At 38.9% G+C, this 21,928-nt stretch overlaps 1 protein-coding gene across 7 annotated transcripts in view; it reads left to right on the top strand.

Moving 5' to 3' along the window:
• The window catches only part of TBL1X (transducin beta like 1 X-linked), a 197,052-nt gene extending 179,017 nt beyond the window's left edge, over positions 1–18,035 (top strand). For all 7 annotated transcript variants that reach the window (XM_080612229.1, XM_080612228.1, XM_080612230.1 and 4 more), the window contains 9 exons: positions 1,256–1,319; positions 1,417–1,514; positions 3,054–3,114; positions 7,348–7,469; positions 8,912–8,986; positions 9,933–10,060; positions 11,235–11,400; positions 12,191–12,292; positions 13,589–18,035. In XM_080612229.1, coding sequence (XP_080468355.1) covers positions 1,256–1,319; positions 1,417–1,514; positions 3,054–3,114; positions 7,348–7,469; positions 8,912–8,986; positions 9,933–10,060; positions 11,235–11,400; positions 12,191–12,292; positions 13,589–13,615 — 843 coding nt within the window. In that variant the 3' untranslated portion in view covers positions 13,616–18,035. The remainder of the gene's footprint in view (positions 1–1,255; positions 1,320–1,416; positions 1,515–3,053; positions 3,115–7,347; positions 7,470–8,911; positions 8,987–9,932; positions 10,061–11,234; positions 11,401–12,190; positions 12,293–13,588) is intronic.
• The last annotated feature ends 3,893 nt before the right edge of the window (positions 18,036–21,928 follow it).

Here is a 21,928-nt window from a genome sequence, read left to right as displayed (position 1 = left end):
TGGAGGGTTGGATGGACATATGCTTTAGAGAATTATTTTATGCTTTTTCCTCGTTTTCATGATACTAGAAATGCCATCTGCCTTTATTATTTATTTAGAACCACAATATCATTGTATTTCACCGTGAAGTTTTAACACTGGTGATATTAAATCTGTTCTTCTCCAGTTTCTGTGATTTATGTTATAATAAGAAAGGTTATTTCTAGAGGCTGTATTCAGATTGTCCTTTGGAACAGAGGGTAGAAATCATCTCCCTTAGATTTAACCATCTAAACTAGTCATCTAGACTCCTTGTAAGACAGCAAAAATAGAAACATGTGCCTTCATCCTGGCAGAATCTAATGCAAATGGGATTGTGAATTACACGCCAATGGTGGGTGATGCTGTTAATTATAGAGGGAGACTAGGTTACTGTCTTAAACTAACTCCTAATTTCTGGATGTCTGTTGATAAATGGGGTGAATCTCACTTCTAAGCCAGGTGCTGGAATGTTTAAAGAAAATCCCAGCTCCAGTAGTACCTGTCTCACCAGACTGCAGAGTCAAGTTTCTTTTTAGTTATTCTCATTCTGGCCCAATAACTCCAGTATCGCTGGCTGCACAAGAGATACCCTTCAGTGAAGGACTCCCTCCAGCAGAATACGTGTAATTTACTGATACCTGGGCTTTTTTTTTTTCTCCTATTGAGACCCATGAATACAGCTTTTCTCAAGATATTTGTCATGGTATTGGGCCTCTGAGCATGTGTGAGAGTCTGTGTTGACACAAATAGGAAGCAACTTCTCGGTGATATATAGCATTCAAGGTGTTAACCCTGCGTTTTGGTGGCTTAGGTGTTTAGGTACTTCTTGCAGGTAGTATAGGTGCCTGAATTTTAGTGAACTGGGATTTAGTCAGGGTTTAGATGATCTGCTGATGTTTTGCAGGCTCTTAATATCTAAAGCATATCTGTTATTTGGATGAATCCCCTAGAATTTGTTATATCTTGTTTTCTTTTCCTAATCCTTTTGATTAAATTACTCTTATCTGATGGTGTAGCCCAGTATTTAACAGTATGGTAGAGGGGTGTATCTCCTCTTTGATGTCTGCAGTAATAACCTATAGTTTAGATCATGGTATAATCTGTCTCAATGTGTGGACTCAGATTTCCCTTAAATCACAATGCACAAACCTTAAAAAAGAGAGCAAATGAAAAAGGTTGATTGAAACAGATTTCATCTAGTATTGACCTTTGCCATTTTTATATATCCCAACAGAGTGATGGAACACTATTGGCTACAGGCTCGTATGATGGTTTTGCAAGAATATGGACGGAAGATGGTAAGTCAAACATTTATTGTTCATAAGCATCAAACAGCAATGAACTTTAATTTGGCTTCTTTGTAAACAAATTGTAATAACTTTTTCTTTATTCCAGGTAACCTTGCAAGCACCTTAGGTCAACATAAAGGTCCAATATTTGCTCTGAAATGGAACAAAAAGGGGAATTATATTTTAAGTGCTGGTGTTGATAAAGTGAGTTTTAAAAATACATTATTCTAACATCTGAATGTGCTTACTCAGTGAGCTTGTGCTGCTGAATTCCACAAGATTATTTTCTTCTCCTCCAGGCATCCTAGAGAGTTTAGTATGTTTTAGTAGTGTGGATTACATTTTTGAGACTGGATAAATGTATACTACTTTCATGTAAAAGATTTTAATGAAAAAAAAAAACCCACACCACTCAATTTTCTCCATGCCTAAAATTGCATCTTAAATGAGCCTCAGTTAAGGGAAAAACTACTTTCCAGTACTTATGGTTTTTTTTAGTTCTATCAACTAAGTATTTCCAGGAAGGAAGTGATCTTAAAGATACTGCACCTTTTTAGCTCATTTAATTATTGAAACGGTTTTATATGAATAAATTATGTATGGCTTCCTATGCAAATATGCAAAAATAAAAAGGCTTCCTATGCAAATAGGAACTCAAAAGCAAGCAAAACATAGTTACAGCTAAGTGCATATTAAGAGGTTAAAACTAATAGATGACTGATGATGATGAGCACAAATCCATTAAAACTGAAAGTGAAAAGTATACAGCACTCATCTGACTTTCAATGTCTAAAACTTAGATGTGTATGCCATCCTTGGCCTCCTGTATAAAATCTGGAGAGAAAAGCAGCATGGTTGCATGGCCTGTGTTACAGTGCACTAACAGTGCTTCTCTCCAGCAGCTGACAGAGAAGGTCTAGGGAAACTAGCTGATGCTTGTATATCTGATTTGTAAACTAGATGAATCTATATATATATTTCCACATACTTTTGAAAATGAAAACTTAGTTTTATTCCTTTTAATACTGGCTTATATTCAGGTACAATTGTCTCCCAGTGATAGTTCCATTATTCTGGCCAACTTAGATTCCCAGCAATGATTCCTTCTGTCATTCGTTATCAACAAGATAATGAGACATCCTTAATTTATTTTCTGGAACCATGCATTCCCAATAAATTGACGATTCACTCAGAAAGTATTATTGAGCTCTACGCAGAAGTTGCGTATGTGTGCTGTGAGTATGGATTAAACCTGTAGTAAGCAAATTACACCTTAGTCCTTCCCACCAGAGTGGCAAGAAGCTATATGTACTCTGCTGCTAGATAAACATTTCACTTGGTGTTTTAATTGTTAGAGATGTAGTATCATGTTTTTTGGAATAGAATTCAACTCACATCTTTGAAAAGGGGAAAAAGTTTTCTTTGAAGAAGGTAAAAGAAGCAGCTGTAACAACATGCTTATTAAAATGTGTAGTGCTGTCTTCTAGCATAATTCAGAGAGAATATGCCGTTCTTAGTAATCATTTTACTTCCTCTGTAGGCATGATGCTTCTTTATCGACACTTAGATTATTATTTTGTAGTATTTGGAAGTGATTTCTGTTTTTTCAACTGTTCAGCACAAAGGTTCTCTGCAGTCAATAATTTTATCAGTCCATTTTTTAGAATTGCTCCACAGTGAGGGTCCTCTTTGTTTTCTCTGAGCTGAACAATCATCTTTTTTTCTCCCTTCCTTCGGATGCAGACGACAATAATTTGGGATGCTCATACAGGAGAAGCTAAACAGCAGTTTCCTTTCCATTCAGGTAATTTCTGCATAACTCTTATTAGTAAAATGAAATGCATTTTTAATATCATCAATATAATTTCTAGTTTTGCAAAAAACCTGTCTGCCAGAGAGAAGTTTGAACTGAGTTTTCTGTGCGTTTACTATCCTGAGTATTGTGGCTTGTGGGTTTATTCTTTTTCTAGAAAGATGGGATTCTGCGACAGTCAGCTTTGAAAGTCAAACTGATTCTAGGAGAGGATTTATACAGCACTCATGTCTGTCTAGCTGAATGATTCTATCATTATCTATGTGCTTGAATAGTGCCAAGTGGTGATTTTGAAAAGGCACTTAGAAGGAAGCATCAAGGATCTCTTCCACTCTTTCTGCTCCTGTTACACTGAAGCTGACTTAAGATAGAAGCAGGTGGATCTCTCATGCAACTTGCATTCATCACTGCAAGAAGGTCCTCAGGAATTTCTTAGCTTTTAATTTTGACTTGAAGTTCTTCAGCGTTTGCATTCTCCAGTCATCGGAAGTCAGTTGCCGCTTTCAATTTCAAAACCTTGCTGCACCAAAACCTTGCTTGGGTGGTCATTTGTAGATCTGATCTGCTTCAAGAAGACAGGAGATGCCTGAGATGTTAAGTAATCTTGAGTAACAGGCAATCACTTACATAATCTTAAATTCACCCGAGATTAGACTTGTAAGATGATAGCTGAATACATGATCCAAACTGGATTAAGTTGTCATAGTGAAGAATTTTTAAGGGGCATAGTCAAACAGAGTTTAAAACCACCAAAACATTTCAGATTCTGATGCTAGAAATGTTCATCTTCCTATGTGTTCAGTGTAACTAATCCACTTTTAAATACAGCATGCTTTCACAAGGTGCTTAATGGCTTAGAAAGGCGTATATTGTTACTAATTTTAAAACACTAATTTGAGCATGCTGTTCAGCTCAATTTCTAGCTGTTCTCGTTCTCACATTTTCACAGATGTTAACTAATATGCAGTAGCAACTGAAATGGTTATTCAACAGAAGACAAAGTATGCCCATGCTTATAGCCAATCCATACTCTGCATTTTTGTCACTTATCTTTTCTCTTATTAATGCAGCTGTCATTTTGGAGGAGTCATTGTCTGCTGACACATTTTCTCAGTGTGGCATTTATTCATATTTTCTCACTTCAGCATTTATTTATCTATCAATCATAACTGTTCCACAAAAGCAAACTTTGCACTCTGTAGTGATGTAGTTAATGAAACTGTTAAACCTTCTGATCAGTAACTATTGATTTAAGTAGTTGCAGATTCAGGACTTGGATGCCCCTTCAAAATCATGTTCACTGATGTGTAGCTGTCTTAGCAGTGAAGTGCATCAAGTACACATCACTCCATTCCCCTTTTAGCAAGTTGAATAGTTAACAACATCTTCCAATGCAATATGCCAATGTCCATTAGCATTAATAAACTTTGATAAAAATTCTTATTATGCTATTTGTCATTGGACCGTAAGACACCTCTGAAGAGGAGATGTGGAGGGGATAATTTTTGTTCTGGTTTGGGTTTTTTTTTGTTTCTTGCATTATTTCAAATCTGTTTTCATAGGGAAGTAAAGCAGTTAGGTGTTAAGGAAATTGCTGATATGCATATGTCCTACAAAAAGCCCCTTTAAATCATCTGGAGTCATTGTCCTTAGGTAAGTCTGAAGCCACAAAGACCTCACCTTGCCATCTTTGCATCGGTTATTCACCGGAACAAGCAGCAAATTCCTTTCCATATCTGGAATCTGAAAACCTTTTCTACACAAGGATTAAAGGTGGCATTTTAACAGTTAAAGGTCTAGTCTAGAAAGAGTGCATTTCCTTTAACACATACTTGTGTGGCGTACTTTGCATACTTCAAAGAAGTCTGGAGATAGTTGGCCTGGGAATAACATAATTTTTTTACTCTCAGCTGCTTTACCAACAACTTACTTAGTTTATACCTGTATGGACAAAATTGTCATCTTAAAATACAAGAGGAAGTCTCCTTTGTCTAGGTCTTGAAGGCCTCTGTATCATTGATGTTCCCATGTAACTTTAAGGTTTTATGGTCAAAATACTTAAGTATGTGGAAAAGTACCTTCTAGGGTTTCATTATTTTTTGCAAAACTATTAGTTATTATAGGGCATTTGATCAGGATACGTGTTCACAACGCTTATTTCTTTAAAATTGAATGAAATAATCTGATTTTCACATATACTGATAGGTGTGGACTGATGTTTATTCATGCAAGAAGAAATTGGTTAAGTGATACCATAATATTTGAATGATCCAGTTTTAGACGTATAAGTGCGTCAAGTCGCTCCCTTCAGTCACTTAACTATCCCCTTCTGAGCCTCCAATTCTAAGTTTGCTCAGAAAAAGCTTAAATTAACTGATAAGTATTGTAACACTCCTATTGTTGATATTTAATTTAGCTGCATTTTTTAAGGATTTGTTGCTACTTTTATTAGATGACATTCTAATTGTATTTTTGCAGTTGGCTAGTATACTGTGGGTTTGGGAGACACTTTGGAAATTTGATTACTTACATCAAACAACACTTTTGGTTGCCATTTTGTGTAGTTACTTATCCAGTAATCTGATTAAAATAAAAAATGATTAAATATACCTGTAAATGAATCAGTATTAATTATCAACACTCCGTGATTCAAATTATGCTGCAATGCAAATCCATTGCTTTAGGTGCCAATAGCTCTCAGAAAATTACTTTTCAACGCATATATATCATACTAGATATTAGCCCTGAAGGCATATTGCTGTTAATAAAGATAGATTTCTGTTTGCTCTGAAACCGTAATACAAAGCTCGCAGCATAAAAAGAAAGACAAGCAGACAGTTACAGGAACTTTACTATTTCCTGATCCCCATTCATTTTCATTGGAAAATTCAGAAGTAACCTGCCTTCCTCACACAAAGTTCCTTTATATTTCTGCAATGTCGAAATTCCTTACCTATCACAAAGAATTATTAAGCATTTTCATTAATATTCTGAAAAATACTTGTATATGAGAGAATTTTAGTCCTCCATTCTCATTTAGGGAGCTACCTGATGATTCGGAAGGTGGCGTGATCAATCTCATTTTGCAGTTCATGAAAATCACACTAGAAAAAAACATATTTAAATATAATAGGCTTGGCAGAACAGATATCTTTTCATCCCGTATTACGAAAGTATTTTTTTTAATGTATTTGAATATGGCATTTCTTAGTTTCATTTTAAAGTTAAACTTGCCAGAAAGAGATTCAACTTTGCTTCATATATACTGGTCTCCTTCTGGCACACTTACTTCTTTCAGGAGTGTGCTGAGAATGAAGATTTCTGTATTTTAGCAAATTTTATGTCGTCCTCTGGAGGGCAGCTAAACTCTTCTCTGAGCAAAAAAACCAAGCAGCAGTTGTAGAAACAGAATGAAGCTGTATGTCAGGAGTTCCCTCCTACACCAGAACATGCTTTTAGTCTACAGTGACATGCTATAAAAGTTTGTTGGGGTTCTTCCTCACTCTTCTTGTAAAGTGTGTGTTACACACAGGCCCTAGTTAAATGTTCATGTGCTAACTATGTAGAGTTTCATCAGTTCAGTCCTGGTTAATGCCAAACCTTCTACAGAAACTCTTCTTCTCCTTTCAGATCAGCTTGATCAATGTACCTATCTTAAATCAATCCCCAGCCAAATTAAACTGTATTATTAATCCAAGTGTCTGCACAGAATGATAGGTTTGTATCGGTAGTTGCATAAAGCTAGTGCAAAGGAAGATGGCCACGTGCTCCTTCGCTTCTCCGTATATTGTGTCTGGCATTCACAGGAACATTTTTTCTAACCCAGCTGTAATTGTCCATGAGGGTTTTGTTGGGGTTTCTTTTGATCAGTTTTCTTCCAGGTTCCTCACTGAACTGGCTTACAAAGGAATGATTGGTATAGGTGGCCCAAGAAATGTGCAGCTGGCAGCCGGGAGGGTAGAAGTAGGTTGTTTTGCCCCCTTGTATGTTACTTAACCCCAAAGATTCTCATGAACACATGCCATACAAAACATACAGGTTGCCCACTGCAAGAATAAAAATAATTTGTGCCCTTCAAACAGTCCCTATCATCCCTGTATTTGGTACTAGGCGACAGGCCAAGAACTAGCTTTTAATCTGATCCAGATAAATGACAGGATTATTTGGGATAGCTGTTTCTTTGCTGTGTTCCCTAATGTTCCTTCCATTGTTTGTACTTCACAGCTCCTGCTCTGGATGTAGACTGGCAGAACAACACTACTTTTGCCTCCTGCAGCACTGACATGTGCATTCACGTATGCAGACTTGGCTGTGATCGCCCCGTTAAAACCTTTCAAGGACACACAGTAAGTTTAAGAAGTCAAAAATGTTAGCAATGAAGTCGCAGCAGCATGTTGTGGCAGATGATGTGTTAGCGGGGTGTGTTCTAGCACCAAAGGTGTTACATCCCATTGCTTCCTTAAAACCATATTCCTTGGGAGTGATTCACTGCCTGGGAGAAGGGATAAACTGTTCTAAATCACCATAGGAGACAAAAACTGCAGCTTAAACAGAGAGACTATTTATATGTAGCATGAGCTGCAGACTAAGGGCACATTAATAAATATGATTTTGTTTTCCACTGGCTAATTTCCTTTAGTAAACGAGAACTATGAATAAGGAGAGAACAATTTATCTCCAGCCATTTTTCAAGATTTAGAATCAATTTAATCTAATAAGTTCTATTTAAGATGCATTTCCCTGCTCTTTTCCTGGTGGTATTTAATGACTGTCAAAAACTAGTTTTTCTGGCTTTCATTCATGAGAAAACTGCTATCATATTCTGACCTGTAATTTAGAAATTAACTTCCAGAACTCGCTATCTCCCCAGGAAGGTAAAGTTGTCTATTTGAAGACCTTTATCTAGTCTATGGTTAAACTGATGTTTCATGACAGGTTGTACATTCCTAGCAGCAGACTGGTGCTTTTATGAGTATATGAAATGAACCATTTTGCACATGATCCAAATTTTTACTTCAAGTGCCTGTATAGTTGCCTTTAATTATGACTGAAACATGTCAAATGGATGAAGCAAAATCAATATACTTTCCCGAATTGTTTTCACTGAGAACCTGAGCCAATTTATGTTTAAAAAACCGCCAGTATTTCTCTTTATTAAATGCTTTTTATCTACATATATATGACTGTCAAAAAAAGCACAGAAAACTTACTGACTAGTCAACTAGGCTTAGTTAATTACAAAGTGCTAGAAAGATGATACAGAAAGCATCATAAACTATTCAATATTCCATCCCAGATTTCATTTGCACATACACCTCTCTTTAGAGAGACCAGCACTGTTGTAGAGCTGCAATAGTAAGAATTATAAACTCCACAAAACTTTACATCCCACCAGTATTTTCTATCTAAAATTTGTATCTCCGAGCTCTATGGAATGTTAACCAAAGAAAAAATAATTTAATGTTGTATCTTCAATCTGTGTGGTTTGAAGGTTTATTTAAATCTTAGCATATGAAGAATGGGTATGAGAGACTTTGTGCTAGAACACATATCGAAAGACTGATTGTGTGTATTGTTCACAAACACAAAATGGTTACCATTTCTAAATGACGCTTAAATAGGCTGTTAGGGAAACAGCGCTGCTTTTCTTGACTCATAAAGCAGCCGGGGCTGTAATTTGTGGTTGAACTTGTTGCATGCCCAAACCTTGAGTGCCCTCTGCTGGGTGCCCAGTACATTGCAGGTACCTGGAATATTTGCGTATTAATAAAAACACTCTTTATTTCAGAACGAGGTTAATGCAATCAAATGGGACCCATCTGGCATGCTACTAGCATCTTGCTCCGATGATATGACATTAAAGGTAATATCATTTCCATTCCTGCTGTTCAAAAAGTAAAGAGAAAAATTATATCTATTTTTTAATCTTCTTCAGAATGATAGTACTGTATCACTTAAAGCTCTGCATGAACAATAGTTCATTCTGTCCCGTAGTTCTTAAAGCCAGTCTAAAAGATTGCAGAGAAGCAGCCAGTGGGAAAACTGAGACATCATATCCAAATAAGTGTTACATGATTGATGTCACTGTCACAGAAGAGTCCTAGTTTAAATATATACGTAGGTACACCTGCTTGCCTGTCAACAGAGGCATAATCCCTATTCTATATTGGTTATACCTTGACAAGAAAATTAAAGAATTTTCTTTCTCTTCAGAGTCTTTTTTTCTGAAAACAATTTTGTTGGAGCCATTTGATTTTAGTTTTTTTAAATAGCCTTGGACTAAGCAATGGAACACCACATGTATATTCAGAGCCCACCAAAAATTTGAATTGGCCATGTAACACTGCATAAATAGCTGATCGTCTTGCGTCATCTATGCTGTTGAAAACAAATGCAGTTCAGGAGGAAAAGGAAAATTTTACTGGCATAAGAGGAAAATTACTAGGTTCTAAGCAGTTATTGAAACTTTCTTTTCCTTCTTTAAAATGACTGCTGTTGCAACATGGAATGAAGTTCAGCTTTTCTAAATAGAGTAATTTAAGCTTCTCTGTTGAAACTAGAGTTACTGGCTGTAGGCTGTACGGCAAGTATGTAGTTCTTCTTATCTATTGAATAAATATTATTAAATGTTTAGCTCATTCCCCTAATGGGCTTAGTCTAATGTGTGTGCCAAACTGTTGCATTAATAAATTATGCATGTGGGTCAAGGTCTTGAACAAATGGTAAGAATAACATAGAAATAAAATAATTCAGCTGAGATCATGTTAGTAATGCTGCCATTTTTCCCTTTCGTAATTATTCTGACTTAGATTTGGAGTATGAAGCAAGATACTTGTGTACATGATCTTCAGGCTCACAGCAAAGAGATTTATACTATCAAATGGAGTCCTACAGGACCAGGCACCAGCAACCCAAACTCCAACATCATGTTAGCAAGGTAAAAAATACACCTCTTTCTGTTGCTGCCAGGAAGAAAGATCATCTTTCTGACATATAAACCTACTGTCACATTGCCATCAACCTTCCTCTGGACAATTCCAGTAAAAAGTACCTGTAAAGTACCTGTATCCACCCATAAATCAGATGGGTAGATACAAAGGGAAAGGAATCATGCTTGAAAAAGGAATAAGAAAAAGAAGGAACATCAAGTCATATGATACTTAACCTTTCATCTGCCTTGATAGGAAGATTCTAAATTTGACATTTCACCTTCACATCTGGCATCCGGTTTTTATGAATGAAAGTACTTACTGAGGCAGATGGCAGCCCAGTCAGCCAGTCAGAATGTGTTCTAACTAGGGTCATGCAACTCACCTGGGCAGAGACTTGACAACTCTTATAGCTTTGTTAACTAACAGAGAAAAGCTGGAATAATCTTTAAAATTCCACTTGAAAAATGTGTTCAAAATACATTGAGTTTAGGAAGTACATTTACTTGTAGAATGTCAAATGATGGCAGTACCATGAGATTATCAAATTAGTTCATGGTGTGTGCAGTCTGGGGAGGAGTTTTACTCCTTAGACTGGGAGTAGACAAGGAAGAACTTCACTTTCTTAGAGTTGTTTTTTTATTATAATTTTTAATACCAATTATTTCCTTTGCCTTTCTCTAAGCCCAATTTGGAATTTAGATGGGGTGTAGCAAAAACCAGCACTGAAACAAAGTGAAAAGAGCCACAGTGCTAGGGAATTGCGGAATGCTAATTCATTAAGTAATGCAAATCCATTAGGAATAAGATCTCTCTGGAACCATTTATCCTATTAATGACAATATATATTTGATCTTCCTGAATAACAGCAGGTAGAATATCAAAAAGAGGGAGTTTGGACCTCTAAGGGCTAGTGATCTGATCCTATATACAGCACACCTATGTAGACTCAAAGGGTCCTCATACAAGAATTCAGTTCTGTAGATACAGTTCTTGTCATAAAAACCGTAAAGGCTGTAGTACCTATTGGCTTTTCTGTTTGAAATGTTATTTATTGCTTAGCCGAGGAAAAAAAAAACCAAAAACAAAACAAACAACTGTGTACTTGAAGTTTACAGTATCAAACTACAAACTGATAAACATCCAAATTAAGACATGTTTGTGTTTGAATGCTTCTTGCAGTGCTTCGTTTGATTCCACTGTTCGGCTGTGGGACGTTGACCGAGGAGTCTGCATCCATACATTAACAAAACATCAAGAGCCGGTCTACAGTGTAGCTTTTAGTCCTGATGGAAAATACCTAGCCAGTGGGTCCTTTGACAAATGTGTCCATATATGGAATACTCAGGTATTGTTTTGCTTCATGTGAAGCACATCTGGTTCAAATGACACATTAATAGCAAAAGCTTAAATGGAAAATATGTGTGCCTTTGTAGCACATGGCCTGCCAGCCAAGGTGAACCTGATCATATTGGCTGATACAAATCCCAGCAATAACAGTTGAGTCACTCAGGTGGAGTGGGGTGACTGCCCAGAACATTTCTGCTCAGGCTTCTTTGTATACTAAAACACCTGGCATACAGTAAAATAGGTGCATTGTGGTGTGCCATCAGCTTTGTGAAGCAAAGACATGGATAGGTTCTTAGACATAAGGGATACTTCTATTCAGTAACAAGCTCAAGCTGAGTTCAGTTGTGAGTCTGATGCACCTGGCTTATACTTTGTGATGAGAAGGTGATAGATGCAAAGAGTGTACATGCTGGGGACTGGGGATATTCTGGGGAAATGTGGAACATCATAATTCCACAGATTAAATTCTCTATACTGATGCTTCACAGCCAGAATTAACAATAAACTTTAGAAAAGATCACAGCCTAACTCCCCAGGTCTTTACTGTTACAGAATTGACAAAAACCAGACATCTGAGAATCCTACTGTAAATTGCTTTCTGGAGGAGCCTGTTTCTTCTCCTTATCGGCAACCAGTTTCCTAACTTAGGCATCTTAGGGAGATGACCATAACTGGGTGATGTGATAGCTTCCTCTTCCACCACTCTCTTCTTTTAATGTAGTGCCACACAACAGAGAAAAAGAGGTGAACTTCAATATCAAATGTTTGCATACTGTTTTGCTTTGTAGAGTGGAACTCTAGTACATAGCTACCGAGGCACCGGGGGCATCTTTGAAGTCTGCTGGAATGCTAGAGGAGACAAAGTGGGAGCAAGCGCATCAGACGGATCGGTAAGGAGCTTTACACATTGTAGATGCTGGATGGAGATCACTCTTCTAGAAAACATCAACAAAAAACATACATGCCGTATTAAGTCCTGTGGACAGAGCTGAAGGTGTAGGCAGCTCAAGACATAAATGAGTGGCTCTCTGTGGTGTACTAAAAATGCCCTGTTCTGAAAGGTTTGGCATACTAGCAGGTGGTGTTCTTGTTGGAAATGAAGAATGTTTGCGGAATAGGTAAATGTTGCTGAATAGGGGAATGACTTTTAAATATATATTTGATAAGAACATCAGTAGTGTTGTTTCTATTATTATTTATCTCATCTGTCAATTTTTAATGAAGCTGAAATCACAGCAGTCCACTCTCTAATAAACAGTTATCCTGGGGCTTTCAGAGTTTTATCCCACGGAAGTTTACTCTTGAATAGTACCAAAAGGAGGACTTTTTCAGCATGATGCCTAAAGATTTCATTGCATGGTAAAAGAAAAGTATTGCCATAGAGAAAGATACCGATTATTCATTACTATTTTTCTTGTTAATGTTACTTTTAAAAAATTTCAATTGTAGCTTGTGGATCATAGACTCATAAAATGGTTTGGGTTGGAAGGGACCTTAAATATCATCTAGTTCCAGTCCCCCTGCAGAGATACCTTCCACTAGAGCAGGTTGCTCCAAGTCGCATCCAACCTTGCCTTGAACACTGCCAGGGATGGGGCAGCCACAGCTTCTTTGGGCAATGCACAGGTGTTACATATACTCTACAGCCTTTTAAAATAACTCTTCTACATGGCTGGCTGGCATAACTATTTAAAGCAGTACTTTTCAGCTGGTTTTAACAAAGGGTGCACCTATGACATGGTTCAGCTGCTTGAGCTTAGTGGTGTCATCCGAGATGGTGTCTTGCCTGGCTTCCAACAGCCACTCCAAACAGTCGGATGTCCACTCTCAGTCCTGTGTCATGCCTGCCAGGCCTGCATCTACTTTGGATATATTTCAGAAATGGAAGTGGATGCTGTATTTTGGCAACCAAAAAGAGCCCATAGTCTTATCTGGAATATGCCACCAAAATGTTTGCTTGTAATCCAATGAAAGCCCAGCTAAATTCAAATGTGTGGTTTTCACTTGGGTTTTCTCCCATATTGGTTTGTTCCCTTACTTGTGTGCATGCAAACAGGTACCCCATACAGGCTGATTTGAGGCTGGTGAGTGTAACATACTGATCAAGTCTGTACAGGGCCATAAATGAATGGGACTTCCATATCACCTTCAGAAATGGTTCTTAATGCTGAGTCTTTTCTCTCCAGGTTTGTGTTCTAGATCTGCGGAAGTAAAACTGAAATGTTTTAGAAGAAATTTCAAATGGACCAGCAGTGAATGTGTGGGGAGAAGCACTCTTCAAAACTATTCTTAACAGCTCCAGAACTGTACGAACTTGAACAAAGTTAGAGTGTACCGTGAAACCAACTCTCCCTGGCCACAGGTGTCTAGTATTTTGTCCGTAACCTTCATAGAGGAGTAAAAACGCAGTCACTTCAGAGGGGGAGGGAATAGTTTTCACCCGGAACATTGAGCCTTGGAAGCATGAAGCCACCAGCTAGGCATTGCACTGTTTGGTTTGCATCTGAGAACTCGCCCTGATGGCTGGGGAAAAAAAAAAAAAAAAAAAAAAAAAAAAAGAAAAGCTGTGCCAAAAAAAATTAATAAAAGAAAAGGAAAAAAAAAAAAAAAAAAAAAAAGAAAAATGCTGTGATAAACCAAAAGGGAAAAAAAATCCTCCTCCATGCGGTGTTGTATTTTTTCCTTCCAATTTGGACACTACAGTTGCTCTCCCAAAGGACGTTCAAAGACCAGTTTGTACTGATGAAATGCTCAACTTTGTAATCACAACACTTTCTATTTTCTAGACTACTTTTTTTGTTCAGTGGTTTTTTCTATCAGCTGGAATATAACAGCCTGGAGGATCCCAGGCTTAGGATGAACCTTTTGTTTTCCTTTTATTTCTCCCTTCCAATCCCAGCTTCTCCTTCCTTTTTTTCTCCTCTTTCTTCTTACCCTTTTGTTGGTTTTTTTGTTCTTTTTTTCCCTGTATGCCCATAGTAGATGCAGCCAGGTGGACATGGCGATGAAAATTTTTGACAGACTGCTTCTCCTCTCTTCTCTCTTCCTTTCCCTCTCTTTCTCTCCATTTAAAAGGAAAAAAAAAATCCTCCATGCTTCAGATCTTAGCGTCTCAAGGGCACTTTCAGCAAATTGTGTAATAAGTGCTTTATATAAGAATGCAGTGCTGGGGAAGATTTTTACAGGAGAAAGATGACTTTTAACAGAAAGAACCCAGTGTATTTTTGGAAAAAAAATATTTTTTATGTTAAACAGTTTTAAAAGCCTAAAATGGCCACCAAATGTAGACCAGTTGTGTAATTCAAGCAAAAAGAATGACACAGTCCAAGGAACATGAAAGGTGCAGTATCCTTTTTCTCTTGTCTCTCAGAAAGTGCTCTAAGAAAAAATGCCATTTGATACAATAAATGCCAGTCATTTACTAAGAGTCCTCTTCCAGCAGCCAGCCATTTATATACAGTCTCTTTTCATTTTTGTGACTGTTTGATGATGTACACTTATTAAAAGGGATACATAAGTTTGAGACAGCATTCATTTTCTTGAGTCCATGCTTTCATTTATCCTCAGTAACCAGGGGAAAATGTTTGTGTATCTTCTTTCTGTTAGAGATAGTTCAAATTTCATACAGAACATGGGATTGGCTGCCTATGGCGAGCAATGCTGTCCTCCACTACTCATCCTACTCAGCTGTTTCTATTCCAGTGAGTCAATGGGATTTTACCACTGACTTCAAGAGACCAGTTGAACCAAGATACATTCACTGCATCTGTCACAGCTGAAAAATGGACTCTTGCCAAGCTCCTGTCCATCCATGGTCAGCACACACCTAGAAGCAGGCTCGTGCACTGCATCTGGCAGTATGTGGTGCTGCCTTCACCCTCAGCTGTACGTGTACTCTGTGCTACAAGGAAGCTCTGGATCTGCACTTTTCTCACTTTTCAGTGTCTGCCCAGACAGGTTCAGCCTTGAGGGTGTCCTCAGTGTGGTGCTCAGAAGACAACATAGGACTCTCCATTAGGTGGGGACATGATAAAGGATATCTGAATTCTATCTCAACATATATACCACTTAGAGTTGCAGTGGGTGAAATGAGCGGAATGGCAAGAAAGATTTCCGAAGCACCAACCTATTCACTTCAGACAAGATTTCCGTACTGCAAGCTAGACATGGCAGCGGTGCCTGCTGAACACTGCATTACTCTAAGAGCAAACACTGGATGCCAAGAAGGATGCACAGGCAGAGTGTACAGAAAATGCTGTAAGCTATAAAGCAACTTGGGGGGATGGCAGCCATTACTTAGGCAAATCCTCAAAACTGGCCAAGTGAAGCAGGAGTGTTCTCTAGCCCCGAGACTAGGCCAGGATTTGTAGGAGAGAGAAAAACAAGCAAGCAGAGAACAGCCTTAACATCATGTAGTACCTTCCTGCCTGAAGTCACTATTTCCCTAACACAGGATCTTCCCTTTGATCTGACCACAGCTGTTGAAGTGGTGATGGGATCTGAACAACAAACGTAAAACCAGAGCCCTAGGGCTGAACTGGTGGCATAAGACCTGCCAAGAACCATGGCATCATCGTGGCATCATGGAATCTGTATGGCATTTCTTCTCCTGTGTTTTCCTTTCTTTATGCTTGTATCTATACAGTATCTTGGTCCTTCCAGTAGAACTAGCCACTGCCAGCTTCAGCTGCATTTCTTAGAGATACATTTGGAAAGGAGACAAGAATGAAAAGAAATAACTGTTAGAAAGGTTACTCAATCCTGAGGTGAAAACAGTTACATGGGATTTTGGTTATTAATGACAGGCTTGTTTGTAATTTATATCAAAGAACTGGACCCTGAAAGGCATCAAGGATTGTTTTTTGATGTTAAATGCATTTATGTATTGGTTTTAATTTTCTGCTCCAAGAACATGAGCTGTAGATAACCACGTGGCAGTTTTGTACTGGGTTATAACCATGTGTACCTACTGTTTTAAAGTCACTACTCAGAAAAAAGACTCCTTGTTCAAAGAAATACTTGAATTTGAATACAAAGGTTTAATGTGGTTTTATAAAGCATGGTTGGGTCAATGGTTTGGTTACAGTCATTGTGTGTACACGGTTAACTTCCTACGCTGCTTTTGGTGGCATTTCTGAGAGTAACACACAGAAGCTCCCAGGCTGCAGGCAGCGGGGGCCAGTGCGGATGGGCCCTCGCCTTGCCTCTGTCCCTTGAGCAACCACTGAATAGGCCAGACCTCAGGATTTGAAGAGATGAGGTTGCTGAGTTTGAGTTCAATGACACCATACTGCTGGCTGGCTACAGGGACCATGTCTCATGGTTGTTCCTGGGATAGCTACTGCAAATAACTTGTCAGTGTCTATGATGCCCGTTTCTTTTTAATTTTTCCATGTTTCTTTTCCTCTGCCTGCCTACATGGAGGTAAGAAGCCAAGAGAAACAAGAATTTCAGAATCAGTTGGTTTGCAAAGCCCACGTGTAAGAGGCTGCTGGTCCAGAGAGTTTTCTGTACAGACCATCAGATTTGAAAGCAGCGTATGTGAGAAGCTGGGGAAGTTCGCCTTTCTTCCCCTCCCCAAGACCCTAAAGACATAATCCTTAGAGATGCTGTAGTAGAGAGTTTCCAGCTGAAGTGAGGGCATCTGTTAAGGAATGCTGAAGATGTAGCTGCAAAAGTTAATCCTAGCCTAAGGAGCTGGTTTCTTTAGGAGGTGGGCAGTGGGAGAGAAGCTTTTCCAGGCTGTACTTCGATGTGGATATCTAAGCCTATGCCCGCAGAACTGCCCTTGTGGGTGTTCTCACTTTCCTCCACTGAGCATCCCCTGGCTTCCCCATGACCGAACAGCAGGAAGCACCAGGCTGGTGGACATTGTCTTTTTCATGCAATATTTTTGATTATTTTTTTCTAGTTCTTCGTAACAGAAGAGAAATTGAGAAACCGAAGTGACCAAACAGGATTCTGAAGCCATCCAAGGACTTTCTGGGTGTTTGTCGTTGCTGGCTGCCTGGAACTGGCCTGGAAGTGAAAAAATGGTTCTGAAAAACCACACGACTTCTGTGGGTTAGAAGGATACTGAATCTTTTATGTAGAAAACACTGGGTCCCTTATGGGGCACTAAAGGGCCTGACTTACAGGGTTATACACACATTAACCCCATGCTACATCTTAGAAATTTCCTTTTAATTTGTTTAAAAAAAAAAAAAAAAAGAAAAAAATAGCTAATTTTAGAGCCAAGTGAAGTGCACTTTGTCAAATGTAAGGGTCTGCTTTGTTTTGGGGTTTCTTTTTCTTTCCCCCTTTTTAATTTTTCCTTCTTTTTTTTCCTCTTTTTGCCTTTTTAAAAGATGTGGTTCTTTGTCAGTTGCAGAAATGTTCTTTCAGCCACTCACTGAAATTCTGAATTCTGGCTTCTGCAGTTTTTATTGTCTGTGTCAGACTTGCAGCCAGACTTGGTTCTCATTTCAGCATTTCCCAGGTTCTGTTGAAACAACATCCATCCTTATTTTGTTTCTCCCCACCCACACTTTCTTCAAATTCACGTTGTGTATTGTAGCTCATTTGTTTTAAGGAGAGAATCAACAGATCATATTCAGTGTCTTGAATAAATTGCTATATTTTGATATTAGAGAATTCTCTGCGTGTTGTTCCTTATTCTTTTCTGGCTATTTTGCATCCTGTGCTTAAGAGCTGGGGTTGGGTGACTTTAAGTTGTAACGTGGTATCATGATTTCCAGGGTTGCCTGGCGCACAGGCAAGATTATGGCCATGGGTTCATAAAGTTTTGTAATACACAAGGGCATTGAGGCTTTATCGTCTAAATTTTCTTTATTACAGATGACCACAAACACCACACAAATACCACCATTAGCAAGTATACCTGTGATCAAGAAAGCAACTGCATATATATGTATATCAAGCTATTATAAAGTAGAATCTGCAAGTGATGGTAGAGCAACAATCTATAATATAGGAGCAGTTAATTATAGCAACAGTAGATTATAGCAGCAGCACCCAAAAATAGCAATGAAGTGTGTGTGTGTGTATGCACGTATATATATATATATATATTACAGGTTACAACAAAGTTCCTACTAGTGAAACAAACTAATAATGTAGTAGCAGATACAATGGGTTCTCTCATGCACTTAGATGCACCGAGCACATTCCTCAGATCTCCGAAGGGCGCCAACCATCCCAGAGATGGGAGGACAAAGCAGATAGGCCCTAGATGTGAGCTCCATGAGGGAACAAGGGAACAACAGGCAGAGTCATAGAGACATAACAGGAAAGCCATCATTTTGAGCAGCCAGTAGATGCTTTTAACTTCTGGGTTTCACCTGGGACAGCCAGCAGATGATGATTTCTATTTTCTCAGACCAGTGTTTATTTTTCAGTATTTTTCCTGTTCTTGCAGTTAGAATTGCCAATGGCAGTTACCAACTCTTGCTTTCTCAGGATGTTTTCCCTTTTTCTAGCCTCCTTGGTTTTGTGCTCATCGAGGGTGTCTCAGGATGTCTCTGGTTTCTAGGTATGCAGCTGCACTTCAAAGATGCTTGCTGTGCTTCTCAAGGATGCTTCTGGGTCCCAGGCTTACAGCACCCAGGCTGGCAGGCAATTTCTCTCTCAGTATTTCAGCAGATAACTTCTGTTCAGTACTTCTTCCCTTCAACCAGGTAACCTGTATGGCTGCTCACATCGCATGCTTATTGTTCAGTTTTATTCTCCCACCACCAGTGATGTATTTATTGGAAATATTTACAGCTTGGTAAGGAACCAATTGAGTTGAACTAAGTCAAAGTACTTTTGAAAAGGTTCCTTTAAAAAGTTTCCTCAAAAGGAGGTTTCTCCACCTAAAAAGGATTGGACTGTAGTTCTGATCAAAATAAATTAATTTTTCTTTAAGCTAGGAAGGTTTAAGTTCACCCTTGCTTGAGCAGACGGAGGTTTTTGAAGCACTTCAGGGTATTCCAGCTGGTGCAGCGGAGTCACAGTCATCCCCTCTGGCAGGAGCTCCCGTGGGAGCCGTCTCAGAGCTCTTTCTGCTTGAGGCTTGTGGCACTGGTGCCTCAAATGACGGGGTGGGGGGGTGCTTAGCTTTATGTTGGGTGGATTTTAACTGGGTTTTATTCTACTAACTGGTACCCGTGGTACTCAGTGGGAAATTAAACATGAAACATGGGGGTTTTGCTTTGTGACAATGTAATGTAACATGCTGACCATTCACCTAAGCTAAGCCTGGAAGATTGTCAAAGCCCTTCAAAAGGAATTGCCACTCAGATCAAGAAGTCCTCTGTCACATCATCTCATTTTTAGATGTTTAAGGACCTAGAGCATTAAGTTAGGATTGACATACAACATTTGGGAAGACTCAGGTGCTAGAGAAACTGATCTGCTGATGATGAGCACCTTACTGTGTCATTAAGTACTCAAAAAGAGAAAGTAATGCCCTTCCATGCCCGTTGTCTCAGTTCATGCTCTGACATTTGCCCAGCATTAATGCACAATTAATTCCATGTAATGTACAGTTAATTCCTTGTAACTGTACAAGTTGAAAGCAGTAGGACAAATACGTTTGCTCAGCTCCCACAAGACCAGAAACGGCAGCGGTCTTCATAACAAAGAACATGACAGCTAAGAAGGCAACCACAAGGGACTACAGCTTTAATAGGCAGCACTGTATAACAACTTTCACTTTACCTGCCTCTTAAACGCTATTTTCAGTCATGTCATTTCCAGGCACATTTCAAGAAAATGTGTGACTGTCAAACAAAATTGTAGTTTAGATTTCCTTTATTTATCCTATAAATATTTACTTAGCCCATAAAATATCTGATTGCTGCATTGAGCAGTCCTAAACACTTGCTTCTCACTTCTGTCAGCCTGCAATACGATAAACAGGTATTTGTTAGCTCTGTTCTGGGAAGATGTAATATTGCAGCATCTCACTCAAAATCGCTTAATTCCCTGCCATCTTTCTATGTATTGATACCCATCAAGGGACAGATCAGCTTCATCCATTAAGAGCCCATGCAATTTCATATCTAATCTCCATGGTATAAAAAGTAATTTTTAAAGCTTTGAAGTCTCTTCAGTGAAGAAATGACTCACTTGGCAAGGAATTTATCATCCCTGCTGACTCCCTTCTCAACAGGAAGGAAGATCTTTGCTTCCTTAGAGATGACAGGCTTTTTTCTATTTCCTTTCAAATATAGTCACAAAACCGAAAGAATACAAAACCTAACCACAGGAAAGCAGCTATATCCTCTTTTCTCGCTTCAAGGTCTGACATCTTCTACTTATACAGGAGCAGCCTTGGCTTCACTGTGTAAATCATTCAATATATATCTCAATAATAAGCTGAAGAAAATACTCTGCTCGTCCCTTTCCAAGTCCTTTTCATTAACTACGGGACAAAACTGGCATGCTTGTCCTTCACTGGAGTAATTCAGCACAGTAAGAAATGCACCACAAACGAGAATGGGTTTAGGTGTGAAGCACTGCCATCTTGCACTTCCAAAATGGAAATCTATCCCTCTAGGCTTCTGAAAATCTGCACTGTCAAGGAAGCATCACGTCCCTACATGCTGTGTTACAGTTCCTAAAAAACTGATTGTTTTCTTCAAGGGAAAGACAGAAAGGCCAAAACCTCAGAAGGGTTTTTGAGACTTTCTGCAATCCTTCCAGCTACAGCGTCCTGCCCACTGGACTGAAAGAGCTGTCAATAGACCTGCAGAGAGCACCCGCACTTAGTGTGCACAGAATCACAGACTCTTGAGAGTAACAGAAACCTGATGGGGAATGTCCACAGCATGGTGCTGCCGTCTTCTAAGTCCTGGACAACAGTTGTTTGTCGGCTTCGTTCCCAGAGGCTTCTTTGGGGATAATAGAAATTCCTGTGCAACCAAATTACCGTGTCTGATCACTCCACCCGATCACCTTCCTCTATGGAGAATGACACAGGCACAGAGCCTGTGGTGCAGTCAGCCCACACAGACACCCCTTGTGGTTTTTTTCTTACCCACATTAAAGGTCCAGGTCTCATGATTTGATCAAAGACTACGGATCAAAGCAATTAAAAAATTATCAAACCTTTCTAATAGCCAACTCTTAGAACGGGATTCCTACCCGGGCCTGCTCAGTACAGAGACATTGCTGAAGACTGGAGTAACGTCTACAGAAATCTTGTCACAGATAAGAAACATCAGCTTTTTTAGCAGACCATCCTAGATCTGGGTAGAGAGGTTCAAAAATATGTCAATAAAGGAAAAAAAATAAAATAAAGATGCTCTGGACTCTGTGCCAGAGTCTGCAAAAGATTGACAGATTCCAGTGTATTTCTCCAGGTTCGGAACTTCAGTTTTCAGTTTGGAAATTGAAGGTGTTGGTATGGGAAAAGCCAGCATTTTTCTTCATTGCAGAAGCTCTACCAGCCCTCCTGAGACTGGGGAAGGCAATAGAAGATTTACTGCCCACATCATTGAAGACCCGTTCTCAGCAAAGCCTCCCATTCCTATCAATACAAA

This window comes from Psittacula echo, assembly GCF_963264785.1.
Source record: "Psittacula echo genome assembly, chromosome: 3".
Classification (NCBI taxonomy): Eukaryota; Metazoa; Chordata; class Aves; order Psittaciformes; family Psittacidae; genus Psittacula; species Psittacula echo.
The sequence above is the reverse complement of the archived record's forward strand: the minus strand, read 5'-3'. Positions and strand labels throughout refer to the sequence as shown.